Source organism: Trachemys scripta, chromosome 19 (assembly GCF_013100865.1).
Source record: "Trachemys scripta elegans isolate TJP31775 chromosome 19, CAS_Tse_1.0, whole genome shotgun sequence".
In the NCBI taxonomy this organism is placed as follows: domain Eukaryota; kingdom Metazoa; phylum Chordata; order Testudines; family Emydidae; genus Trachemys; species Trachemys scripta.
The window spans coordinates 4,953,027-4,980,465 of record NC_048316.1 but is presented as its reverse complement, the minus strand read 5'-3'; the positions used below and the strand labels follow the sequence as shown (position 1 = coordinate 4,980,465).

Sequence of the window (27,439 nt, the reverse complement as noted above, 5' to 3'; positions counted from 1 at the left end):
ATGGAGGTTACAGTCGACGTTTAAGAAAGGGTGGATACCACAAATAGAGCACAAATTAACAGCCTGATGATGATAATAAGCAGCAGTCACAGGACACCCCCTGCCTTGCCAGTACCATTCACTCCCGGACATCTGCAGTAATCAATAATAATCATGAACCATCAGTAGCTGCAAACATTCCCGTTACTATAACAGGTGAAGTGGTTCTACAATGCTCTCTGGCCTCAGAGAGCCGTAGGGGAGATATAAGAAACTATCCCTGTTATACTGTTAACTCCATGTAACAGCCCAAAGCCCCGGCAGATACTGCGCACACCCTGTTTTGCCGGGGCCCATTTGGATTGTTGTGCAGCAGAATGGCAGAACTGCCTTCAGGTCTGGAATAAGCATGGGCCGGAGATGGAATGGCAGCAGGAGTTCAAAGGGGGAATAAGCAGCAAGGGCAGGTGAATTCAGCATCCTTCCATAAGGCCAGAGAGAGAACGCTGCCGTTCCGCTCTGAGATGCGAGTCCTACAATATCATTGTGTTGGTTCAGTACTTTCCACGGACTTCCAGCTCCAACCTTTCTGGTTTACAAGTTTAAAAAAAGGACAACCGCCAATCCTGAATCTCCACTTGTGATCAGAGGTGGAGTTCATTCTGGCTCAAGCATCATCACTAATTAAGACCCTGCAGGTCAAATTCCATCCTCAATTACTAACAGGCAGACCTCATTGTCTACTAATTTGTCCCCAAGTCAAACCTGGGCCAATCCATTGATATCTGAGCATTGGCACAGCGGTAACCGAATGCAGAACAGTATTAACAATATTGTTGTAACTAAGGCACAAGCCAAAATAGCGATACAGGTCAGCTGGGCCCAAAATAAATAAAACTACTCCGAGGGCACGTAGAGAGAGCAGCACAAGCAAGGAAGCTGAAATAAACTGTGAGGACATTGCACTGGTGAGAGTTGCCGCTCAATGCTGTATGTAATAACTCAGTGAAGCTCATATAATCAACAGGGGCTGGATCACCCCTCAGAGACCCTGGCACCCGCCAGGCACAATAGGAAATAAATACAATGTTGCACATCCATTGCTTTTTATTTCCTGCTCTTTGAGCTTCCTGTTGTCTTGCTTTCCATCTCCTCTGCAAGTGTGCAGATGCTGAGTTACCGCATACCAGGAGACGTGTCTCCCCACCTCCCCCAAGCTCAGTGCATCATCCATTATTATTATTATTATTATTATTGGAATTTTCCAAAGTTTGTACAAACGCAGCGTGAGACTGGAACTGTCAGAAGGGAGCAGGAGCCAGCGCTTTGCATTTCTATACAGCATCTTTCTCCAAAGACTCTCAGACTGCCACCGATGGGTCTGAATCCAAATTCTAGTTCCGCTCCTATAATACGGATCTGAACCTAGACCCACGCTTGGAGGCTGGGCCCTATGTAAACATAAGGCTGGACTATCCGTCACATCCCAAATCCAAGTGCCTCTCCACTTTGAGGAAGCTTGGATCTGAGTTTTGTGGGTTAGATCCATTTCTATTCTATGCCCTATCTAGGGATGTATTCTTATCCCAGTACTGCAATAGGGAATGGAGGCCTTGAGTAGCTTTGTCTGTCGCCCAGGAAAGAAAACTGGGTCTTCGCCATCTGTTGCTATGATGCAAAGGGACAGGGGAGTTAGGTAGAGTCACAAGAGCAGGTGTGAGGTAATGGAGTATCTAGAGTCATCTTGCTGTCCTACAGGGTTTCCTATGCAAGCAAGTATTTTGCAATATGTTTTGCCTCAATGCTGTGATATCACCCCCACCTTTAGAACAAAATATTTCATCCCTCTAAACACCAAAAAAGGAAACTGTTTGGTCTGGAGCCCATAAGAAAGGCCGTACTGGGTCAGACCAAAGGTCCATGTAGCCCAGTATCCTGTCTGCCGACAGTGGCCAGTGCCAGATGCTTCAGAGGGAATGAACAGAACAGATAATCATCAAGTGATCCGTCCGCTGCTGGACATTTGGACCAGACACAGCAGTTGAGTCTTCAGAGCAAGGCTTCTGTATACTGGGGTCGTCATCCCTCCTAGCTCCTTTTGGTAAGGTATTCCATGCTCCCAGCACCGCAGCTTGCTGGAAAAGGCAAAAGCATTGCCTTGAACAGCCAGCAGCCAGCGTGGAGACAGCAAGAGTTTTCCCCTGCCCTCAGTTCTTCCCACGAGGCCTTGCATGCTGCTCAATTCATTAAACCCCTGCGACTAGGACCAGGGTTTCTACTTCACAAGCTATTTACCCCGCAGAGTGTGACTGGGGGTTTGTCGTCCAAGCCTCTCGTGTAGCTCAGGGTTTGGCGTTGCTGATGGTGAGCACTTGATTGTATTTTTAAAGACTGATCCTGGCAAAGCACAAACATGTGCAGCAGCCCCTGGTTGGACTTATTAGCTGATTATCCCTCACTTGCCATCAGCTGGGAAGAATCTTCCACATAATTTATATCTTATAGCCCAGAAAATGTTCACAAGAACCAGCATGAAGCTGCTTATTCCCCTGCAATTGCTTGGATTCTTGCTTGACTCCTGGGAGCAGAGAATGAAAAACAAATGGGGCGATGGTCTTATTAGCCTTGGCGCTAAGCGGCAGGGGAACGGTGTTCATGCCAACCACAGGAGCTGGGGACTGACCCTGCCAGGGAGCCAGGAGGAGAGAGAGACATGGCTGACGGAGCTTCTCAGGGTTCTTTGACCCTTGCGCTGCAGCCATAAGAATGAGAAAACATTTGAGCATTTTCTCTCCCTGCCCCTACTTTCATCCACCGTGGTCTCTTGCCATTCCTTGTGCTGTCTGCTCAATGGCGGGCCAGATCCAAAACCCATTGAAGATACTAGAAAGACTCTCCTTGATTTCAGTGGGCTTTGGCTCATGCCCTTGAATTGACAGTTCTGCTATGCAAAGGTGTATGTAGAGGCAGCTCTGAAGGAGAGTTTGCTCTCTGCCTTGGTCTCTGAGTAGAGCTAAGGCTGGAGGCAGAGTTGCACCCTAGGAACGGTGGTGGGCCAAGATTCCTGGAAGAAGGGGTGTTGTCAGATGTCACCGGTGTGGTGCTCTGCAGTCGTCTACATGGGTGTGTTCCCTCTGTGTGGTTCCCCGGCTCTGCACAGATCGCTGACACAGCCGACCCCGAGAGAACCCCCCAATGACCACGGACTCCGGTAAGGTACGAAGGCACCCGGTCAGGTTTATTGCCAAACGAAACAGTCTCTAGCTCCCCGGAGCAGATGTCTACAGTTCTGCTAGTACATATGTACTCCCTGACAATGGACCGACTCAGTCAGTGGCGGGACTCACCACTGCCCCCTAGGCCAGACCAGGCAACTCCTCAGGGGTAAATTCTTATACACAGGTACAAACAAGTTACACCTCACTCCTGACATATTGAGGTACAATCCCTCTACATAGTAAGGTGCCGCCTCTCACCTTGTACATGTTGGTTCGAACAAAACAACTCTATCCACCCTATTACCCTTTGGCCCCTGTCTTTAGGATGGGTCGGCCTGTTCCTTGTTATCTGTGTGGAATATGCAAGTATCAGAGTGTTCTGGTACCATCCCGGCACATATTTATATCTCTGGTGTCCAGTACCTTTTAGGTATGTGTATTTTTGCAACATCAGCCCTTTCCTTGCCAGCTTCTCCGAGCAGGGGCTGCCTCTGGCTCACAGCTTAACTTTGCTTTATGTCAACAAAGTCTTGACCATTACTTTGGTTCAGGCCTTAGGCCTCATACCGGGCCTCTGATACAAGGGTTTGTGTTTCCGGGCCTCATCTTACCACAAGGGGTAGCCCTGTCCGCTCTCTGACCATCTCATTTCAGGGCTGCTGTATGTGTGTAACTAAAGCCAGGTAAACGTAACGTACACTCAGCCTCCACCGCACTGATTTATCGTCCTCTGGAAAGCCACCCTGCAAGGCCATGGACATCCGGTACTACCCAAGAGAGGGGCGACAGTGGCGTCAGAACAGGACCCTGGTGTCAGAAGAAGGGGCAGCAGCTCCCTGGAGCAGGAATTGTGCCTTCTAATCCAGGTCTGGAGCCTTCAAACGTCAACTGCCTTGCAAGGTGAGTTGCACCAGATTGCATTGCGTTCCCTATGAAAGGGAGGCTCTGTTCCTGCAAGTGGGTAGCAATTTAAACTTCCAGGGGTCATGTATCTACATTACCGGGCCAGCAGTGTTTCTGCATGGCTAGCACTGTGCTCCAGGCGGGCTCTTTCTGAAGTGGAAATTGGTAAAGGAGACATGGCAGGGGCAGGATTTCACACAAATCTGTGTGTGATCAGATATTTTATAGCGTGTTTCAAAACGCTTTGGTGAGTACGCCTACAGACTCTCAATCAGTTTGCCAGTTTTTATATATCATTATAATAAAATCTTTAAGAAAAACAATTTAATTCCTCACTAAAACAGTTGGTTAATGAGGGGTACCAAGGCTTCAGATAGTAATGAGGGCCTTCCGGTAGCCTGAGGTGTAGCAAGGAGCGCCCAGCAAACCATACCTTGCTTTATCAGCTCGTTATTTTATAGTTTTCCTAAGGTTGCTGTCACCTTGGTGTCTGGGCGCTTTACGTGGCTGAAATTTGGGCTGTTAACATGTGAAGCTAGAGGCAAGACCCGCCAGCTGCAAGTCAGTTTTTCCCTTGCAAAGACACTGAACTCTCTAGTGGTCGCTGCTCGGAGCAGGCACTGGCTTGTCTGTAAACGCTGTGAGCCCTTTGGCCTGGGACTGCTTGCCTGTCTCCTGGCGCGTTACTGCAGCGAGGGGGGTTGATCCCGGGAGGTATGTTCTACGCATCTGATTGTCTCCCCCAGTCTTTGTAGGCCACATGTTGTAGCCTTACACTGGAAGCCCTTCAGCACAGGGACTGTGTCTGTGTTTGCACCTAGCATAACAGGGTCCTGATGCTGTGGGGAGGCCTGGGCACTATGGTAAATAACAGACCTGTCAGACGGCCCAGCCCATACCCTTAGTGGCTTCGATGTGCCCCGATGAACTTGTGTAAGGAGACAAGCCAGCCAAAGAGCGGGAGGGAAAATTGAGGCACAGAGTGGGGGAAGCGCCTTGCCCAGACTTGCTCAGCGGGCCAGTGGCAGAGCCCAGCATCCTGCCTGCTGGAGCACGCTGCTTCTCAGCCTCCACTTTGTTGGTCTGACACTGCGTGGGGACGGGGGCGAGCCCCCCTCCCCCTCCCAGCAGCGAGGGGCTCTTGCTGCCAATAGCCAGCACTCTCCCTGCTGGAGTCCCCTTCGCCTGGCTCCTCCTACCTGAGTCCGACCCTTTATCTAGGGGAAGGGGCGAGCCAGCCTGTGCATTCGATTTATCCCAGCTCAGAGTCCTTTCTGCTGAGGTCCCCCGGCAGACAAACCAGCCTAGGAGAGGCAAAGGCAATTGCTGTAAGTGAGACGCGACCTTGAATTGCTCCTCTTCTTGTTTAGCTGAAAGGGCATGTGTGCAGCTAACCACTGTCTGCTCAGCTCCGTCCGCCGGGCTCCTCTGTCCTGCTAGCTGGACTTGGCAGTGAACGTGGCAATTCGCAAGAACTCTGCAAACGGTGGAGCTGGTAATACTGGCAGCGTTGGTGTTTGTTAACTTTTTGTAGCGGGCGAGAGCGTTCCAGCTCTGCTTGTCTCCCCTCCTGCTTCTGGTGAAGTGCCTAGCCCGCTCCCTGTGAAGAACAGTAATGCTGACTGCAAGCCACAGTTCCCCTAGAGCTGCGTCGCTCTAGCCCCCTCTCTAGCTTTCTGTAGACTGGGATGCCCTGAAACCCTTCGGGGCTTTCCTTCCCCTTGTGCCTGTGCTTACTGGGACCAAGTCACGCACTGTTTCCTAGTGGCGCATGACATGTTTGCCTGGCCTTCCCGGGTTTTATTCCTGAGTGTAAGCATCTGAATCTGGTCCTGCTAACCAGCGTTTCCCGGGCTGATTGCCTTATGGCTGGTACAGGCAATTCACGGTCAGCGCAAATCCAGTTTATTCCTTGAGGTGAGGTGTGGGTGGGAGTATAGAACTAAATCCAGGACTTTGCTGTGCGTGCTCTGTTGTAAAGGGCCGAGAGCTCAGTTTGCAGTGTACCCCGGGGGGGCTGTGCACTGGTGGCGGGTTGACCTGGTGTTCGGGCAACAGCTAACTGCAGCTGCTAATCAGTCTCCACCCTGCAGTGGTTTTCCAGAAACTCAGGTGTGAACCCCCGACTGAATTCTGGCCCCTTCCTTTGGGATTTGAACAATAAAACCCCACGTTTGCAGTCTCTTTATGAAGGGAGGGCAGCTGTAATGTTTATCCCGAAAGGCTGCTTTTGCATCAGCGTTGGTTTCTTTCAGCTCCTCTTTGGAGGGGAGGAGGAAAATCTAGAGAGAATCTGCTAGGGAAACAACCGTGTCTTTGTGTTGTCGAGAGTGTGTGCAGTTCCCAGGCTGGGGGTGAGCGCCACTAGAGCTGGGAGGAAGAAGTAAAAAATAAATGGAAGCATTTAAGAGGCAGTTTGGGAAGCACAGGTGCTGAATGAGCCACTGTGGGAGCTCTCCAGCTCTTGAGGACTGGATTTGTTGTTTTAGCCCTGGGTCTCTTCCCCTGCTCAGTTCCCACACTAGGGGACTAGCTGCGGGAGCTTTGTGAGTCTGCCAAGCACCAAGACTTGCTGTGACCCTCTTGGCTGTCAAGCTGACAGTCTCTCTGGACCGGATCCTGAGTGGTGCTAAGTGCCTCTGTTAATGGGAACTGAAGCCACTCAGCACCTCCCTGGATCCAGCCCTCTCTCAAGATCTGGCCTGTGTGAACTGGACCATGAATCCTGAGCCCAGCATTCAAAGATGAGAAGCTGCTGTCTGTTTGTCCAGTTGAAAAAGGAGGTGAGCTGTTTGGAGCAAGGTTTCAGAGTAGCAGCCGTGTTAGTCTGTATCCGCAAAAAGAACAGGAGTACTTGTGGCACCTTAAATTTGTTAGTCTCTAAGGTGCCACAAGTACTCCTGTTCTTTTTGTTTGGAGCAAGGCAAATTTGAGACACGGGTCCCTTCCCTGGGCTAAGGGTTGAACTAGGGATAGGGGGCAGGAGCTGCTCTGGGAGGCTGTGCAGACCCAGTTAATTCAGCCAGTGAGGTGGGGTTTTGAGAGCGAATCAGCTTTGGGGAAAAACCTATTTTTCTCCGCAGAGAGGAGGCCAGAGAATTCCATCTACCCTCTCCAGCAAGATCTGAGGCGATGGCGGTGGGAACCCCAGAGGCTGCTGATGCTACCAAACTGTGCCCTGGTAACTCAGCAGTGTGGGCAGGGCCTTGGAAAAGTGTGTTCGGATTTTTAAGTGGCTAGTCATTTTGGGTGCTTGGCTACTGAGCGCCCTGCATGAGGCACCGCCAGGGGTCCTGAGCTCCAGAGGGCAGGTGCTTCATTATCTGCAGATCACGCCCTTTTAAATGCACCAAATTGAGCACCCAAAATAACAAGTTGCTTCTGAAAATCTTGGCCTTAGCCGGCTGCTCTGCCCTATTTTCTATGGCCGGGGATCAGAGATCCCTCCCTTGTCGTGTCTCTTAACCAGCTATTTCTGCTCAAACTACTAAGGGAGCGAGTCATTTCCAAGATTACAGCACCTCGCCCTCTCTCCTGTATAGCCCAGAGTGTGAGCTCTCTGGGGCAGGCACTGGCTTTGTGGTTTCGTGCTGAGGGAATAGAGCCTGTTGCAATGGTCTGTGTGACTTGGCATAATACAGCACCATTGCATCTGTCATTGCAATTACAGCTGGTTGCAAATTTTTCATCAAAGTTTTTCAATGACAAACGGCTTTTCAGGAAAACTTCTGTAAAAAAAAAAAAATCATTTCATAACGTTCTAACGTTTCCAGTTTTGTGAGGCAACCATTCAAAATGAAATCTGTTTGGTGCAGAATGAAAATGTTTCACTTCAAAGCATCCTGGTGAAAAAATCCCTGAAAAGTTTTGCATGAAGCTGACACTTGTAATTCTGACTCTTTTCCCAGAAAACAAATCCCCCGTTTTTGTTGTTTATCCTGCCCTAATTGCAACTCGGGCTGCAGCACAAACCAGCAAGATTTCAGTGCTTGGCCTGTGTCCAGTTGCTCTGCGCCCACTCTTTCTTCTCCCTGCCAGCTAATGAGAAGCACTGCTTCCCCATTAGCACCTCATTACCACACACATCTGCAGCCACTTCCCTTCTGCCCCTGGCACACTGATTGTGACAGAGGAGGAAATGTAGGCCCTCCGTTTCCCCTCTCCCACTGATGCAAGAACTAGGGTCACCAGACAGCAAGTGTGGAAAAATCAGGACGGGGGTGGGGAGTAATAGGAGCCTATATAAGAAAAAGACCCCAAAATCGGGACTGTCCCTATAAAATCGGGACATCTGGTCACCCTAGCAAGAACTGACTGGAGAAAGCCCTGCTGTGGCATGGCATGGCCCTTTTGCTGCAGTGAAATGCACTGGTGACCCATCAGTGAGGTGCCTAGACAAGTGTATTGGTTATGTCTAGGTCCTGTAAACTGTCATACTTTCATCTGGAGACCTGGAGATTTTTAAAAATATGATGCAGAAAATCCGAGATGCCGTGACATTTACCCAACCCTAGTGAACTGTGAAACTGACTTTACCCTACCTGCCTTTTGTCTCTAGCAGGGCTCCCTCTGAGTACCAGCTGTTTCCGCCCTAATGGAGGAAGCTTTTCGCTTGGCTTTGTGTGTGATGATGGGTCTGCTGCTCCTGCGGGGATCGCGCCTGGCAGGTGAGAGCAAAGTCTGCCCCAGAAGTGGTAGGGACCATGCAGACATATTCTCGCTCTACATTGGGATGCGGTCACCTGTGCAGCTCCCTCATTGAGGGGAGCATAAGGGACTGTCCCTTGTGTAGTCTGCTCTGTCCAAGGCTTTAGCTTGGCTACAGGAACACAGCCAGGTCTCTTCTACGCTGCAGCTTGTAACCACGCTGTCTCCACGTCAGACGTGGCTGAGTCTCCTGTCTCCGTTTTGGTTGTAGAGGGGATGAGTGGGGCCAGGAGGCAAACTATGGCTGGAGAGAACTGGGAAGGGAGGCTGGCTTTTGCCAAACCCCATCAGTGAGGTGTCTGTAGCTAAAATCTCCCCAGCATCCCCCACTCTAACCTGCCCCTTGCCAGTGGTATTTTCATGTAACTTAGCATCTTGGAAGGGAAGTGTGAAACCAGTCGCTCTGACAGGCCTCCCTGGCATGGTGTGTCCCTGAGGGAACAAGGAGGTGTTTGAGGGAGAGAGAACCTGCTTGGTTTGTGGATAATTGATGCTGCATCCCCCAGTGCTACCCACAGACAGCAACGGGAGCTTGGCAGGGGCTTGGCCCAGTGAGGAACGGGGAGGTTCACCCCTCCCTCAGCCCTCCGCACAAGGAGCCAGTTCGCTCTCCTCTGCTCAGGGGGCTCGTGTAGCCGAGGGAGCTGATGGCTCAGCCAGGCTGTTCAGCTGCTCAGGTTCCTTCCGCTTCCTAGGTTCTCCCAAGTCTGCTTCAGGAACCAGCTCTAGGGCAAGCAGGGAGGGGGCAGGAAATGGGGTCACGCCCCCTTCTCTGAACAGTGGTGCAGGGTCTCTCGCTGCCCGTGCAGAACGGAGAAGCCCTGGGCTAAGGTCTCCTCTGGCAGGCCCCTTGTGCCATGTGGCATGTCGACCGGACGGGGGAAGGGCTGAGAATACGAGACCTGCAGTTCTCAGGTCTGTTGCTGAGGAAGCTGAGGTGGCCTCTTGCCGCTGGGAAAGGCTCGAGTTCAGGGGCACGGAGTGGGGGCGGACGAAGGCGCTGCTGGCTGTGCTGTTCCCTAAATGCACAGTCCGTGCCCATCACAGCCCCCCTCCCGTGGTGCACAAGGCCCAGACCGCTCCGGGGGGCTGAACGTGTCCCCTCTGCAGCGCAGTCCCTTCATCCTGCCCCTTCCCCCACTCCCTGCCTCTCCTAGGTACCCTGGAGACGGGCTTGGCCCCAAGAGCCTCCCACCCTTTGCAGCCTGCAAAATCTGAGCCCACGTCTCGTTCTGTGGCTTGCGCCCTCGTCACAGGTGCGGGAAATGGCTGTGGTGGTTTGGCCCTGGAGCAGAGCCTGTTGCTGTCGAAGGGGCAGGGAGCAAGCGCCTACGTGGTCTAGACGTAACACTTCAGCCCTCCCCAGCATAGGTTGCTCTGTGTCTGGGTGGCTCACAGCTCCCGTCTGTCTCCCCCCTTCATTTTGTGCTGTGTCCTTGGAGTCTCACCAAGGGCCGGCTGTGGATTTGGGTGCAAATGGCGCTGTTGGGGCTTGGAGCGAGTGCTATCCCGCTCAGTTATTTACGGTCCTTGCACACGGTGAGAGCTGGATGCGGCTCCGACAGTGAGGCTTTTGCCGGCCCCATGCAGCGCCGCTGCAGGGGGGCTGAATACTTCAATACAGACGCTTGTTTTCTTCCAAGAGTTCCAAGAAACTCTTCAAAAAGGAGCCCAAGGGAACTCGTGCTGGCTCTAACTTCTGAAACAACAAGCGAGCTCCTTTGAGGAGGTTCAGCTCCCCGGAGAAAGCCGGGTTTGTTCTACAATAAGCCAGAGTTCAGCCTGAGAACAGAAGAGGCAAAACTGATGAACCTTTGTTAAATGAAAGAGCCCAGCAGCTTCCATTTGACAGTGCTCTGAATTCTGTTCGGGGTTTGGCTTTGCAGGCTGGTAGGTCAGTATCTCTCTCATCCCAAAACACAGGCCTGCGTTTTCCCGTGGAAAACTGAGTCTGTGCAGCTAGTAAACGATGCTCTGGACTGTTCACTCTTTTAGTCCAGCACCTCCAAGCACTTCCAGTTAGCCCTGCAATCCGGGGCAGGAGATGAGTGTTAGCTGGACCTTTGCAGATGTAGAAGCTGAGGCTCAAGGGGACTTGTTCAAGGTCCTGTGGTAGAGCTGGGAATAGAACCCAGGAGTCCTGATCTCACCACTAATAATAGCGTCCAGCTTTAATACAGCACTTTTCAGCCGCAGCTCTCAAAGCACTTTACCAAGGAGGGCAGGGTCCTTGTCTCCATTTCACAGATGGGGAAACTGAGGCACCCCAGGGCAGGGAAATGACTTGCTCAATATCACCCAGCAGGCCACTTGCAGAGCCAAGAATAGAGCCCAGGTGTCCTGAGTCCCTGCCCACTAGGCTGTGTTGTCACGCACCAGACACAACTCCTGCAGAAGTAACTGGCATTTTGTTCTGTGTGCTCCCGAGGGTGGCACAGCGAGGTGGCAGCTCAGGCTGGAGTCTGTTCTCTCTCCTCAGTGGGGTGCCTGTCTTCATTTCACTCTCTTTCCAAAGACACTTCATCTTCCCAGTGCCCCGCATGCTACACCAGGGCCAGTGGGCTCTCCCCAATGGGGTGTGGCAGGGAATGATTCCTGTCTGCCACCCCGGTGGCTGCACGGCCGGGTGCCTTCTGCTGCCATGGCCCTATACAACTGGAGAGCATGGGAGCCTTGCTCTGATGTCTGGGTGGGGGGTTTTAATAACTCCCTCCCTCCCCCTACAGAATTTCATAGGGAAGATGGTTCAAAAACACTAGGGAACGTGTCTCCATCACTATCAGCTGCGACAGGGCTTTCCCGTAGGGATGCAGGTGAGGTCCCTGGGCACCCTTTCCTGGAGCGAACATTTTGGGCTTTATGTACCGGGGGCTGCTGGGATTGTGGCATTGGCCACATGTATCTCTAGGTATTTGCTGCCCACTAACCGTGTGATGGGAACAAGGGAGCACCCAGAATAAACCCATCAAGTGTCGTGAAGCCAAACTCAGCCTGATACAGAGCCCTCTGAAGTCAAGGAGAGTCATTCTCTGGATCGAATGCCCCCCTAGGAAACGTGATCATTTCCCTTTAAAGGTAGAGTAACCCTTGCCAAAAACATCTTGTTTGTGTTTACAGGAGCTATCGAGACTGGAAACGCTGTCAGTAAGGTACGGCAACGTTTGTTAGTACACCGCTGCGAATGTTCATGTGAAAAGGCCTGTTCATTCCAGAGTGGGTTGTTGGTATTCGTGTTTTCAGTGCATAAAGTTCGCTCAGGAAGGATTAATTTTTGTAATGAATGTTCATGGTTAATGACATCTGTGTGTGTTTTTTAAATGGATTTACATTTTTTGCTCTATCAAAATAAGCCAAATAAGCCTCCAGGAAAAACCCACCATCAGCTATTATTATTTCAGGATGATAGAAATAAACTCCTCACTGAGGGTCATAACAAATGCTGGATAGTCTGTTTTTTCAGCATGATGGAATGCTGCTTTTTTAGCCAGACACGCACAAAATCCTTGTTCTTAGCCCTCAAGTTGTGTTTTAACTGCCAATAATTTCAATTAACAATAACTCAGGGGAAAGGGGAGACAGTGCCTCAGGTTTTTGCATGAAGGAAGAAATAGGCAATTAAAGGACGTTTACTAATTAAATCTAATCCTACCAAGCCTGCTTGGAAATAAACTGCAGGTCTGATAGCAGCTCCGATAGGCATCCCCACGCTAGCTGTGATCTGGCTCACGCAGCTCAGGTTGGTAATGAAGCCGTGACGGCATGTGCTGCATGAACCTGCCTGGAACCCGGGTACACGCTTGCATTCCTGGTCTGAGCCAGGTCCACACTGTCATGCCTTCAGTGCTGTGTGAGTCGCGCCAGCTAGATTCAAGCTAGCACCGGTGTATCTACCTGACTCCAGCTGCTGGGTACACAAACCCTATATTATATTGATATTAAGTAGTGGCTAGAGGCCCAAGCCAAGCTAGGGATTCCGTTGTGCATGGTGCTGTACGCACAAAGGGAGGGAGGGGAAACAGTGGCACAGAGAGGGGAAGTGATTTATCCGAGGTTACACAGCGGGGCAGAGTGGGGAACAGAACCCAGCTCTCCTGCATTACGGCTACACTCCAAAAAACCAACCCCTTGTGTCAGTCAGTCTGAACCTGGGGCAGCTGGCTCCGGCTGGCGCTCTGCAGCTAACCGTAGCAGCGTGGTTGCTCCCATTCTGACTGGAGGCGGCTCTGGAATCCGGCGAAGGGGGTGGGTTTTGGAGCTCAGGCACCAGCTCCAGCAGGAATATCTACACTGCTATAGTTAGCCTTGTAGCATAAGCCTTGCAAGCCTGTGGCAGTTGCAGTGGGGTTTGGGGGCACGTCTTTGCAGTAAGGACGTACCCCAAATTCCCATGCTGGTGCTCTATCTACCGGATTGTGCTGCTTCTGACAGGGAGGCAGGTAGATAAGCAGATTGATTCATTCACTGGATTGCTGATAAAAAAAAATACTTCAGCTTCTTGCAGGGTCACTTATTTCCTCCCCTATCAGCGTGACTCTTCCCGTCGGGAAAGTTTTTGTCTCTTCCTCTCATTCAGTTCTTTAAATGGAACTGAAATGAACGCAGCTCGTCGGACGTTTACAGCGCTTTGTGCTCGAGTGGCAGTGGCAGCATTGCTTCTAGAACAGCGTCTTAGTTAACTGCTGACAGATGGCCCCCAACTCAGGACCTGATTCTGGGAGGTGCCCAGCTCCTTCCATTCCAGGGGCACTCAATACCCTGGGAGATCAGACCCCCTTTTTCTGTTGTACCTCCTGCAAAAATAATAGCGCTTGGTTTTTCTTTGGGCAGCAAAACAGATGTAATAGGTCAGGTTCTGGCCCTAACACCTTGACACGGTGGCTGTGCGAGGGCTGTGAAGGTAGGAAAACACTGTTCAGTGCTCCATGCAGAACTGAATCTGTGCTTTCCTTGCCTCCCCCTTATTGAATGCTCCCTGCCATTCTGTGCCTCCTGGAAGTGAGCTCTAATGAGGCCTTAATTGGCTTCCAGCTGTTTTGTCTGCAGCGTAAATTGATCGTTTTTGAAAGAATGTGTATGTGCTGTGTATCCCAAGAAGCGAGACAACATTGAAAGTGATTTTGGTTTGGGTAAAATATGTTGGCAACACGAGATAAAGTAAATGGTTGTGATTTATTAATTACCGTTGGGGAGCAAGTGACAGGTGACGGAGTCAAGGGGGAGGGGGAGACGTATCACTGGGCCCGCATCGCAGCGGGTGAAAAGCGGTGGGGCTTCGTTGACTGCAGTGGGGTTGTGCCAATTTACACCAGCTGAGAATCTGGCCCTTTAAGTCTAAATATTCAGTGCTGGCTGCCCTGAACATGGCCCCCTGGTGCTCGGACTTCTGGGGGACTGCACTGGAGGAACGGGGCCTGTGCTCTTGCAGAACCATGTGGCAAGTGGATTGCTGCAAAACCTAATACTTTGGAGGTGTGGCACTCTGATGCTGCGAGTGCCCGCCTGCCCTGGCAGGGAGGGTCAGAAGACCTTGGGGACATTGCCAGGTGTTTAGTGTGTGAATCGGGTAAACCCCAGCGGTGGGTCTGCCATTATTAGAGCCATTTAACACATGCCTGTGAGATGCGTTTGCCCCAGAGTCCCGGTTTAGAAAGCAGCAGTGAGCCTGCTTTGCTAGATTGAGCCCTTTCTCCCATCTCCACGCCGAGCGCCTCGAAGGGAGACACTTCGCTTTTCTGCTGGCCTTGGCATCGCCATGTGCCTCGGTTTCCCCATCTGTCACTTGGGGATAATGATATTAAACGGTCACCTTTTGTGGAGGTAGAGAGTATTTATCTAGCACTTTGCAGGGCCGTGTTGGTAAGTGTCTGGCTTTGATGCAGCACTTTTTATCGGTGGATCTCAAAGCGCTTTATGAAGGAGGTCAGTATCACTATCCTCATTTTACAGGTGGGGAAGCTGAGGCACAGAGAGGTCACCGTGGCAGAGCTGAGAATAGAATGCAGGTCTCCTAAGTCCAGTCTAGGGCTCTATCCACTACACTGTGCTGCCCCCGTTACAACGTGTGAAGGGGCAGAGAGAGGGTGTCAAGGTCTGTAGGATTAACTCATTGCTGTCAGGAACGTGCCAGCGTCCAACCCTCAATGCATGGGTGGAAGGTGGAATTTGCAGCTGTCCCTTCACTCCTGATGGCACATGCCATTTGCTTTCCCACAGCTTGAAAGCAGACTCGCTAATTCCGTGGCACCATTTAGATGGTAAGGCCCTTGGGACAGGGACCGTCTGTGTACTGTGTTTGTACAGCGCCTTGCACTATGGGGTCTTATCCATGACCAGGCCCCAAGGTACAATACAAATAACAATGGGTCGGGCTGAGCGGACGCCCTTCATGGCTGAGATCCACCTGCTCACCTCGAATGCTTTGCACTGCAGGGCGGCGATGAGGAAGGACAAGGGGCAACGGATCCTCAGACGCTGACTGTCACAACAATCCTGGTAAGGCCGAGGAGGGCGTTGCTGCTAGTGGCTGGGGTAACGGAGTCTCTTCATCCCATCCCGAGGCTTTCACGTGGCTTTGTCTGTTTTTGAGTCCAAACTCCCTTTCTCTGTCTGCCTTCAGTGAGCCTTCCTAGGGCGCTCAGGTACAGCTAGCCAGGCTAGAGGTAAGGGTGACCGGCGGCTTCCAGGACATAACAGGCCCAATCCAGCAGGAGGGTTGGGTGGATGCTTCTTTCAAACACGTATTATCTTGAGAGCCAGGCCTGTTCCCAGCTAGACATGGCCAACGCCTGTTGAGCACAGCAGGAGTTGCTCATGTCCCGCAGCAGAAGTCGGTAGTGACCAGACTTGTTGCTCAGCACTGCCGGGAGACTCAAAAGCAAGAAACAGATCATGTGAAAAGCAAATAAAAGCCTAAGTGGTCAAAAATGAGGCCACCCTGCTTTAAGAGTGGGGGAGTCCCATACAGGGGCTGGTGACGAATTCAATGTTTCACGTGAATGAGCAACTGTTAGCATCTTTTACCAGGGAGGAGGTGTGTGGGGAGGCTCCCAGGGGAGCAGATTTCCAGGCCCTGGAAGCACTACAGCTAATTCCTGGGTTCTACCGCCAGGTCTTGCATCTGCAGGGTGCCATCTTTGGGGGTTTGGCAGGCCAAGGGGGTGGAGGCTGCTGAAACCGGGAGGGATCTCAGAGCCGGGCTCCGGTTCGTGATGGTGGAACTGTCTGGTTTCAAACATCCTCCCCCTCCCCCGTTGGGTGCAGCAAGACCCCTATGCGATGGCAAGAGGCACAGAGCTGGAGGGCTACTGCCTGGATCTGCTGGACAAGCTCGCCAAGATGCTGCACTTCAACTACAAGGTGACGATAGTGAAAGATGGCCGCTACGGGGCAGTCTCCTCCGGTGGGAACTGGACCGGGATGGTCGGCGAGATCGTCAGACAGGTGACTTTTCTCGGGAGGGCTGAACTTCCCCAGGTGTGGGGGTGGAAACAACCAGGTTAGCAGTTCATTTATTTGCTGGCTGTGACAGCTCCCCCTGCCCCTCCCCCCCCCGCCTGGGGATTGTTGTTTCCCTGACAACCCCAGGGAGCTGTCACCTGCCCACTTCACCTTGGCACTAACCATCCAAGTGCCTAGCACATCTCTTCACGCAGCACTTGGCAAGCGTTTGGTATGGAGGCCTCCCTGTGAGGAAGGCCAGTAGCATTCTCCCCATTCCTCAGATAGGGAAACTGAGGCACGGAGCTGGGAAGTGACTGTGCACAAGACCACAGAGGAAAGTGGGAGTTCCTGACTTGTTGTGTTGTGCTCAGACCACTAGGCTGTGCTGCCTCTCGGACTGCTGAGAGATACTGGATTGCAACTGGGTGGCCACAATGTTCCATTCACTCTAATGTGCCAAAGATAAAGGCTTTAAAGGAAACTGTCTTAAAACCAAACAGTTGGCTGAAATACACCTGAGGTGCAGCCCTTGCTAGTTGGTATCGTGGGGTCAGAATGAAACTGATGCAAACACCTTGGAGGCTGGGACAAATTCACTTGCCAACTTTCAAAGAGACAAGGTGGGTGAGGTCATAGTGTTCATTGGACCAGCTTCTGTTGGGGAAGGAGACACGTTTTCTTGACCTGAAGAAAAGCTCCGTGTAGCTCGAAGGCTTGTCTCTTTCACCACCTGAAGTTGGGCCAGTAAAAGATACGACTTCACCTGCCTTGTCTCTCTGATTTCCTGGGACCGACATGGGTAACTTTTAAAACTCTTGGTCATAGCAGTATGCGTCCTGTTCTTCACATTCCATGGATCTATCTGGATACATGGCAGGGCTGGTCCAGAAATAAAGGGCCAGCCCAAGTGTATGTAGCTCCTGGTAGATTTTGGAGGAGGAGGGAGGGAGAAAGCGGCTTCTTTGGGTGAATCCAGCTAAGTTAATTACAATAAACTAGCTAAGGACACGTTTTTATGGGCTCCTTGTCCTGTCCTGTGCTGCCACCTGGTGGCAAGTTGCAAGTTAGCGCCTATGCTGCCCTGAGTCCGGCCCAGCCCTCCAAATCCTGGCTCTGGCTCACGCTGTAAATGCTGCAGCCTGGAGAAGTGAGGCAGAGCTCGTGTCTCAGCCCTGGCTCTTCCCGAAATGGGGCTGGTTTGCCAGAATGGCAACTAGGCGGCTGCTAAGGAGGACGGAGTGGGGGTTGTCCGGTGGCCACCTATCCACTGGGAACTGAGACGCCCCCAGCTCGTGTCCTAAGGATTGCTGAGACCGACGTCCCGGCTTGCCCTTCAGGAAGCAGACCTCGCTGTGGCTCCCTTGACAATCACGTCCGTGAGGGACGAGGTGATTTCCTTCACCACGCCATTCCTGGCCACGGGGATTGGGATCCTGCTCAGGAAGGATGCTGCCTCCCAGGGTGCCTCTCTCTTCGGCTTCCTCGCTCCCTTCAGTAAGGAGACCTGGACTGGCGTGATGGTTGCTTACCTGCTGACCTGCCTCTGCCTGTTTCTTGCAGCCAGGTAAAAATACATCTGCTGCTCTGTACAGTGTGTTTGGCTTTCTCTGGGACCCATTGCTTTCCCCAGCCACCAAACAGATCCTTACTCCTAGCCAAAGCACTGGGCAGCATTTGCTCCTGCACACCTCAGAACAGCTCACTGGGCTAAAAGTGCAGATAAAGTGTCTCTTGTAAGGTCCATGGTACTTGAGAGATCACAGCAAAATCAGGGTCTCTTTCTCTCTAGATAGTCATAGTTAGGGTGACCAGACAGCAAAAGTGAAAAATCAGGACTGGGGGTGAAAGAAAGATCCAAAAATCGGGATTGTCCCTATAAAATGGGGACATCTGGTCACCCTAGTCACAGTGCACCATGTCTCTAACATTGTAAGAAGCTTTGGATGCTCCATTAAAACACATGAATTTCATCCCTGTGCTTTCACCTTCATCACGATTAATTTCTCTCCCCTTAAACCTGACCATGTTTGTGTCTAAGGCGCAACTCCCCTGCTGCATTTCACCTCCGGTCCTCCAAACAGGAACACAGTCACTCTGAATCCTAGACTGGAGCCGTGTGAGGCACGGAACAACCCCGGCCCCTCTGTGGTTGATGCTGGCAGGGCTCTTGTGACACCTGGTTTCTTTCCATAGGCTGAGCCCCTGTGAATGGAAAGAGCCCAAGAGTGAGGAGAACCACTTCACCTTTCTGAACAGCCTCTGGTTTGGAGCGGGAGCTCTTACCCTGCAAGGTAGGACACTAGTGCGACTATGGGTGTGACCAGCTAAATTTAAGGTCAGGCTTGAGAAAGCCCTGGCTGGGATGATTTAGTTGGGAATTAGTCCTGCTTTGAGCAGGGGGTTGGATTAGATACCTCCTGAGGTCCCTTCCAACCCTGATATTCTATGATTCTATGATCTACAGCTGTCAGGAGCCGATGTACCATTTTGACCCACCTCCATCGCGGTGTAAAGACCTTGCCTGCGGCTGTGTGTGTGGGGGGGCTGCTATGCTCTATGGACTGCCCTGCCCGTCTGATTTTGGTTGAGAATGGCGTCTCAGCAGGACGTCCAGCAGCACTAACTGTGCCCTCTGGCCCTGCCTCTGCAGGGTATTGTCCGCAGACAGCACCTTACTCATCGCTCTGCTTGAGTACCGGAGGGGCGGGGGAGGTGGTTTGAAGGGACGTTAACTTCACACCGGTGTTTCTGAGGTCAGAGGGTGCCAACCTCTCCTTTGCTTTTGGCCGTTGGTGGGGTTTCCATGCAGCGGGTGGGTGAATCAGGTGAGGCAGTATTGCTTTCCAGGGCTCCTGCACTAGCACAAGACTGCTGTGGGCTGGTCTCTAGCGCTGCAGGGGAAGTTTCTGTCATTAAATAAAGAGAAATGCACTTTTTAAACACACGTGTGCACGGCTACGCTACCAGCTGCCCTTGCTGTCCCTTTTGTGCGCGTGTCAAGCGGCTAACCCTGTGGCTGCCGCCTCCTCTCCTCTGCAGGTGCCGCGCCTTATCCCAAAGCACTGTCTGGGCGAATCATCGCTGCCATCTGGTGGCTGTTCACTATCTCTCTGCTGGCGGCCTACATTGCCAATTCCACCGCCTTGCTGCGCTCTGGGAACGAGCCGCTCCCGATCCAGACTTTTGAAGATCTCGTGAAGCAGAGAGAGATCGAGTTTGGGACAATAGAAAGTTCCTCCACGTTTCAGTTCTTCAAGGTGCCTGACCCTCTAGTAGATTCCCTACGAGCCCAGGGGCTGCGATTGTGCTTAGAGTCAGACTCCGCACATAGACCACTTATGCCAGCCAAGCTTTGATGAGCTTCTTTTGCTTAGCTAGTGAGCTTCCTGGATAGGTTGAATGTGTTCCCGCTTCAGTTCTTGCTGACTTCTAAAGCTGTGTGTCCCTGGTCTGCCTGGTGACGCTTTACCTTTTATCTGAAACCTGTGTACTTCCCTGAGAGACTGGTTAACTTCCCCGCATTGGCAGCTCTCAGACAGAGGCTCAGAGGGAGAGAGAGTTTAAACTATCTTCTCCAGACGGCTATTTTGCAGTTGGTGCACACTGGTCTAGTACGGCAGCTCCCTTGATCACTGCGAGGTTTGACGCTTTACTTTGTGGGCTGCAGAACTCCAGGAATCCCATCCATCAGATGATCTATGAGTACATGGACAAGAGGAGAGACTATGTGTTAGTCAAAAACTACCACGAGGCGGTTCAGCGTGTGCTGGAATCGAATTACGCCTTCATCGGGGAATCCATATCCCAAGACCTTCTGGTAGCCAGGCACTGCAATTTGATGAGGGCCCCCGAGGTTGTTGGAGCAAGGGGATTCGGCATTGCTACAGCAAAGGGTGAGACACATCTGCTGCTTTGTTTCCACCCCGCCAGTTCCTTTCAACTCACTTGCAGCAACTGTGCCACCGAGCTAAGAACCCCTGATTTCTAGATCCACTTCAGTGCCCTTCTGCCGGCACATGGGGCATAGGACAACTTCAATGGGCCAGGTCCAAACAGCCTCTCCTGCCATGAGACTCTGAGGGGAGCTCAGTGACACAAAGCAACGTCAATATCCAGCGTATTAATTCTGCTGATGACTTTGGGCTCCCAAAGTTTTGCTCTCTGACGGACCCTTCATTCTTTAGAGCTAAAGAATCCCGCACCAGTCAGTGATTGGTTAATTTTTTTCTGTAGCCCCAACGTCCCAGAATAGCAGCCGATGCAGTCTGAGGACTTAAAAAGAAAAAAATTAAAAGTTTGCTGCCACCTCCTGGGAAGGCTTTGATGGTTGTTCTCTTTAATGGCTGTTCTGCCTGTACTTTTTACATTGTCTTTCCCTGAATTTCTTTAATTATTTGTTTAGGCAGACTGGCATGAGGATAGCATAGCTGTTCAACAACTCAGCCGCTCCCACTGCTTGGCTGTTTTGAGAGATGACTGTTTGTTTTTAAAATGCAAAGATTTAACATTGTCTGTCACGGTTATCCCATCTTTCCTCTCAAAGAGCTTCAACAGTTACACACTCACAACATCCCTGGACTGCAGCCATCCCAGAGGTGGTAAGCAGCAGCCAACTGACTGCACGCTGCGTATTTATGGGTTGTGCCTAAGCGGCTATCATTAAATTATGCAACTGTCGTATAATGCTCCAATTCATTTCTCTCTGCTACCCTCCAGGATCACCATGGGCCAATAAACTCTCCCTTGCTGTCCTGAAACTGGGCGAATCAGGCGACCTGGACTATCTGCGTAACAAGTGGTGGGAGACCACCTGTTTCCATAAGGGTTCAGACACATGGAGTCCTCTGAAACCCCAAGCCATGGGTGGACTTTTCCTGGTTCTTGCGATTGGCCTCGCGCTGGGAGTGATTGTGGCTTTGGTGGAGTTGTCAAACAAGAGCCGACATGCTGCTGAACGGGAGAAGGTAAGTGGCTCTGTGATGCCTCCTTACCTTTGCACAGCATTACTCTCATGCAATGGACCTAGATCCCCGCCCCCAGCACACTGTAACTAGCGAGTCAGAGAGGTGTCTGGGACCTCGCCTGGTGGAAAACATTTGACACAGGGTATATCTGCACTGCAACTGGAGATGTCACAAAGCTAGTGTCTGAGTATGTACCTAGGATCTCAGACAGGATTATACATGAGCTGTTAGCCCATGACACCATTGCTACACTGCTATCTCTATCAAAGCCACTGTGGCTATATCTACCCCAGCTGGAAATTACATCTCTAGCTGCAGCGTAGATGTATCCTTAGAAACAATCCTTCTGTATTACTACAGATCTTTGCACAAAAGTAAGATCTCCCTTATGGAAAGAACTCCGTTTATTCCTCACTTAAAGTGATGATCTATAACATTTCCACAGCCTGCGATTCGTGATGATATCATTGAGGGTTATGAATTCATTTAGGGAATAAACTGGAGGAGATAAAACAAAAAAATCAAGTATTTTTCTTAACTCTAGTTATCGGTTAGTATTCGTGTGCCTTCGAACTTGCTGGGTGTGGACAGACAGAGGACGAGTGTGTGTCAGAATTAACGTCAACTGCATTGCTTAAATTATGCTGCTGTAAAACTGGTGCAAGTGGAAAGTCTTGGCAGTACACCCACTTGATTTGCTACTTCTCTCCTGTTTCCTTGGCAATGATCAATTTGTTCTAAAGTACCAGTCGCTCCAGCGAACGCTTTGCCAAGGGAACGAATGCAAAGAAACGACCGTTCTTGCCGTTCCTGTGCTTGGAGCTCAGCCTTGTTGTGCTCAGCTGACTCGAGACACTGTGTACATTAACGGGGACTTTTCTGGGTCACATGGAACACGTTCTCCTCCCCCACCCCCTTCGTGTCTTTCAGAAATCTTGCTGCTCTGTTCTCATGGAGGAGATGAGTCATCGGTTCAGAATAAAAGAAGGTGCAAGAGAGAATCCAGAAAGGGTTAAACCATAAGAAGCTCTTTGGGGAGTGGAGTCTCAGTATTAATCAATTTCTTTCCTACTGTGTGTATTCAATAGTAGCTGTTTCTCTGCACTGGCTCTCTATCTCTGTAGCTTCCCTAGCACTAGGAAAGGTCAATCTCTGTAAGGATTGAACCGCATACAGAGAACTAAATAGCTCCGAGGACTGATTCTAGATCCTAGCCGCTCTAGAGCGCTACATTCAGCCTAGCAATGACTGAAGATGTCAGCATCTGATGGCTATTGGGTGGCCTACGTAAAACCGTCCCAGCGCAAAGTTGAGGACTGAGCAAATGTGGCGAATGAGCACCTCATTCATACGAGGTTCTGTCTACACTGGACTTGTCAGTGTGGCTGCAGCAACTAACAGTAACAGGGAAGCCTTAGCAGCATGGGCTGGATAGTCTCCCCCCTCTCCCCGCTGCTGGGTATGTTTTGAAGCAATTAGCCTATGTTGCCACAGCTTCACTTCTTTTGTTATTTGAAGCTTGGGTACATCTGTGTGCACCACAATCACACCTCACTGCAGTGTAGACGGACTCTTAGCATATGGTGACACTGCAGCTGGGGATGTGACTAGCAGCTTGGGTAGAGTAAGCTCGCTCGAGTACCAGCTAGCGTAGGTCTGTCTCCGGGCTGGGCCAGTCCCGCCCTCGGCTGCAGTGTAGACGTATCTTTAGAAGTGGACCGTGCAAGCTCAGAGTTGAGGCACATAAGCAACAGCCGCCAATGTGTCTCTGCACTGTCCCCTGGGCTGTACCTGCTCTGTGACGAAGCAGAGGATTGTGGCTGTCAAGCCAGCAACTTCCATCAGTGGTAATTGTTTTTTAAAATGCTCAAAACTGGAGCTGTGAGTGAAGGGGGATCAGTGGGAATAGTCTAGACCCAAGCGTAGGAGACTAGAATGAGACTTCAGGAGCAGTGTAAAATAGAATGAGCAGTGTTTTCCATGGTGCTGCCTAGGTTACTGCCTGCCATTTTTCAGGATGACAAAGATTGTGTCTGTACAGAGCTTTGAATACTGAAAATGCAACAAGTATCAAAGAAAAGCTTTGCTGGACAAAATACACTTACTCGGATCCAGAGCATGGGAACAACTGTATTAAAAGGCAAACTGTGATATTTAGCTTTTAAGTTAATGCAGCTGCTTGGCACCCACCAATGTTCATCAGTAGAACTTCCTCCAAGTGAGATTTCAAAACAAGTCTGCTAGCCAAGAGCATGTTGAAGGGCACAATGGTTGAGATTCACTCCCAGGCAAAACTTCCAGTCTCGGGTTCCTAGGTCTCTCACTCACCTACCACACAAAGGTGAGTTTTTCCTAGTGAAAATGTATTGGCATCAGACTATTAAAAAAAAAAAAAAAAAAGAGGGCGGGGGATGCAAATCTTGCTGCCTGCAGTTTTCGAATTGAATGACTCACTTAGTATCAGCCACCCGTGGAAAGAGTGACTTCAATGGAATATTAACAGCTTCAGTTATGCTGAGCTTGAACTAGATAAAATGAGGTAAATCAACTAAAATAACCTGGCTCTTAAATCAGCAGGGCCAATTTAAAGGGTCACAGCTTAACTAATGTGTGATCAACCATTGCATTGCATTGTTATTACGCTTGGTTTGAGAGTTTTCATTGCCTTTCAGCATATCAAACGCTCTGGGCTTGGTGGCAGAGCATGTTACACAGCATTTGCATTGCCCTCCTGTATATACTACCTTCTATCTGCTGCTAGTTTTGCTTGGATGTAGTGGGAAAGGGTAAAGAGGCAGAGGCAGTTTCAGTAACATTGAATATTGGCAACTGCAAAGCTTGAGAATCTGCTAGCACAAGGCAATGCATGTAACACCTGGAGAGAGTATCTTTGCACCTGGCAACTAACAGTTCTTTCAGAGCATAAGGGATGCTGAAAACGTTAGCGGTACAGTCTGATCACTTGGTTGAAGTTACTTAAGGACATGTTTAATGCTGGCTATTACAGAGTTAGAATTTTCAAATTAAACATTCAATGTTCCTGTCCATCTGGTTTGTTTCGGTTGAATGATATAAGGGATCTAATCTAAGGGAGAATAAAGTATGTGGTGATCTCCATCTACCCCCAGAAAGGTAAGAGACCTTCACCTCCTGTTTGGCTGGGTGGTGAGGGAAGAATAAGGATGTTGACTATGGTTCATATTCCCCTTCTGGCTTACTGTGCAAATACATGGTGCTTCAGGGGGAGAGCAGACTTGTGTGTCGAGACTCTCTCTCCTCTTGTAAGAAATAAGTTAGTGCTTTAATACAAGGCCGAGAGCCACCTAGCAAATGCTATTTAAAACAAAACTATGAAAGCCTGTCACCACTGCAAAGGTAACCAGTCCGCCCACTTAAAAAAAAAGTTGTTTGAAAAAGAGCTTGCGACTTACTTAAAACTAAATTCAATTAGTTCCTGACAAGTTGACTCTGTTCTTTCATCCCTCTTGACAACACTTGTTGGGACCTGTTAATTAGAAGTAGCAGGGTTGTATTTAGAGTCCCTTCTGAATGCCATATTCATGTAGCCTGCAGCAGAAGGATGGCCTTGGGGTCCAGGCACTGGAATGGCATTTCTGTCTCAGCGGTCTACCAGTAAAATGAAGAGGTACGTCCCCACTCATGCAGTTGGTTGGTTTAAAAAAAAAAAAAAAAAATTTTTTTTCTTTAGCTGCTCAGATGCAACACAGGGGTGGGTGTGTAAGTACCCTAGAGAGACTTACGTGGAGTTGGAGTCGAGATGCAATAGGATACTGCTGCTATATTTAAAGTTTTACAGTGAAAGTCAGTGAAGGATATGGAGTATCTTTCTTTGCAAGCTAATGGAGACTTCACCAGCTAGCAGGTGTATGTTACTACAGATTTTCCACTATTTAAAATATCAGGAGTAGGGGAGAAACAGGTATCTTCTCCCAGGTAGCCTTGGAGAATGCCCTAGTGGGAGTTATTACCACTCACGCTGAATGGCTATTTGATGCTGAAGATCTGGCTATAGCACTCCAAGTCATGCTCACATTCATTTCAGCTCTGCTCCAGTTTCCCTTAAATAAAGACAAGTAATTGAAGTCACTTGTTAGTTGTATAGGTACAGTGCTTTGAGCTGATCAATAAAAGCCAAGTAATTTAGCATGGATGTGTGTACGTTTGGCCAACACCTTATTGCAAGGGAGGGTTTAACAAGCTGATTCTGTCTTTAGGGTACAGGAACATCAAGAATTCCCACGTACTCTCTTCTTCCATTTGAAGGCCTTATTCCAGATTAATTCCTGGTGTAATTTAAGTAGCTGTATAGGTGAGGAATTTAGCTTGCTTTGGTTCAGTCCTAAAAATTTAGACAATTTAGCTGAAGAGATTGGTTTTCCTTAACACATTTAGATGGGATCCAGAAGGCTATAAGAGCCAAGAATGGAAGTGGGTAAGCTTCAGGAATTTAACTTCACCCTGTAGCAGTTGGATAAATCTTAGCAGCAATAACTCTCCCATCTGCTACTCTCATTGACGATCAGGTCAGTTACTGTTCTAGGTTCCTATGTGTCTGAAATAACACTGCTCAGAGCTTGCAAGGGAGTAAGTCTCTTCCTAGCTTAACTAGAGAGAATTTAGAAAGGTCTGAAGTATTTCATGAACTAAAATATTCAAATGCAAAGTCAAACATTTTCAGCACTTTAAAAACTCTATTTGGTATGTGCCAAGTCACTGCTGGCATAGTAAGCAGAGATATATAAAAAGATTTCATAGACATTTAAATATATTTCTATATGAATGTCTCACAGAACAAAAAAATAAAGTCTTTCCATCACAAATACTGCAGCATTAAAATAAACACTTACCAAAATAAACAGTGAGTGATATACATATATATTTTGGGTGTATATTTTTTTTATATAATGAATATTGTTGCTTTAAGTCACAAAGCACAATATAAATATGGAATTTCATGTGAACTCATTTTCCCTGTCGTAATAAAAATACATTCTTTACAATTAAAGTAAAACTAGTGCAAGTCCATTGCTGCCACGCTTCAGGCCTCCAGCCCCAGTCACTTGCGTGGCACTTCATACTTAAAGATGACACTGAAGATTTTCCCGCCCAGCCGATCAGCCAACCATGAGTTTTTGATGACGGCAAGTTTGAGGCTCTCGCACTGCAGAACTGCATAGTAATTCGTATGGATAGCGCGGCCCATCCCTTCAATTATAACCAAGTCAGTCTTCCGCTCCCTGACCAGCAGGGCCAGGCCTTTGTCCAGCCGGCTGTAATGAGATGCAGATAGAAAATGTAATTGTCCAGTTATGGAAGTAATGTAGTACGGTCTGACTACACCTAAAACTTACACTGACCTAACTATGTTGCTCAGAGCTGTGAACAATGTGTCACCCTGTGTGACATAGTAAAGTAGACATAACCCCCACTGACAATGCAGCTAGGTCAACTGAGAAATTTTTCCACTGACCAGCTACCATCAGTCAGAGGTGGATTATCTACGTTGATGGAAAAACTTGTTCCATGGGTGCATGAAGTATCTATGCTACACCAACATAGCTGCTATACCAGTGTAGTATAGATGCACCCAGAGATTACCTGATAATCCATGGCTCTAAAGTCCATTTGGCTTGCAGGGAGCACCTTCAGGTGCTCCAGAGACTTTATCCTGCAGGCAGGCAGATTTAAGGTCTACATTGCAATCACAGGCTGTAGTTGCAGCTTGTGTTAGACATATCCTAGCTAACTGTGTGCTGGTGTCAGGGAAGGCTATAGAAGCCGTCCCAGACCCTCAGGTAATTATTTAGGTTGCTAGCCCATGCTACCATGGCTTTACTGCTCCAGTACCTGAGCTAGCGCCATTGAAGCTAGCTCAGGTATGTCTACACAAGCTGCACTCACTCCATGATTTCAATGTAGATATACGCTTAGCCAGACCATATAGGTGGTAATGCTAAGAGCATCTACAGCGAGTTCTCTCCTTCCATCAGGGAAGGTTAGGAATGGTTGATTATTCTTTCAAGAGGGCTACCTTGCTTTCCCCATGCATTGTTTCCTCTTTTAAAGCAATTAGTTCAACGACTAGGGAAAGAGAAGGGAGCAGGAGAGTCATTGTAGCCCATTTGGGGAGAATACCAATTGAGAGAAACCAAGAGCCACAAAGTTACATAGAGCAGGGCTTAGGAGATGTCCTCAAGCTCCCCTCTC

At 49.7% G+C, this 27,439-nt stretch overlaps 2 protein-coding genes across 3 annotated transcripts in view; one reads left to right on the top strand and one right to left on the bottom strand.

The window, feature by feature from the left end:
• The first annotated feature begins 5,326 nt into the window (after positions 1 to 5,326).
• Positions 5,327 to 23,527, top strand: LOC117867905 (probable glutamate receptor). Of its 2 annotated transcripts, none has more exons than XM_034753348.1 (11): positions 5,327 to 5,428; positions 8,659 to 8,767; positions 11,925 to 11,956; positions 15,237 to 15,299; positions 16,068 to 16,247; positions 17,585 to 17,811; positions 18,441 to 18,538; positions 19,287 to 19,504; positions 19,915 to 20,140; positions 20,964 to 21,211; positions 22,142 to 23,527. In XM_034753348.1, exons 2-11 carry the CDS (start codon positions 8,695 to 8,697, stop codon positions 22,232 to 22,234), a joined length of 1,458 nt encoding a protein of 485 aa, XP_034609239.1. In that variant the 5' UTR covers positions 5,327 to 5,428; positions 8,659 to 8,694; the 3' UTR covers positions 22,235 to 23,527. The 2 variants fall into 2 exon arrangements, with proteins under 2 accessions (XP_034609239.1, XP_034609240.1); XM_034753349.1 differs by having other exon boundaries at positions 5,328 to 5,428; positions 8,662 to 8,767.
• The window catches only part of PANK4 (pantothenate kinase 4 (inactive)), a 34,181-nt gene continuing 30,089 nt past the window's right edge, over positions 23,348 to 27,439 (bottom strand). The window contains exon 19 of the mRNA XM_034753347.1: positions 23,348 to 26,502. Within this exon, the coding sequence (XP_034609238.1) occupies positions 26,289 to 26,502 (214 nt within the window). The 3' untranslated portion in view covers positions 23,348 to 26,288. The remainder of the gene's footprint in view (positions 26,503 to 27,439) is intronic.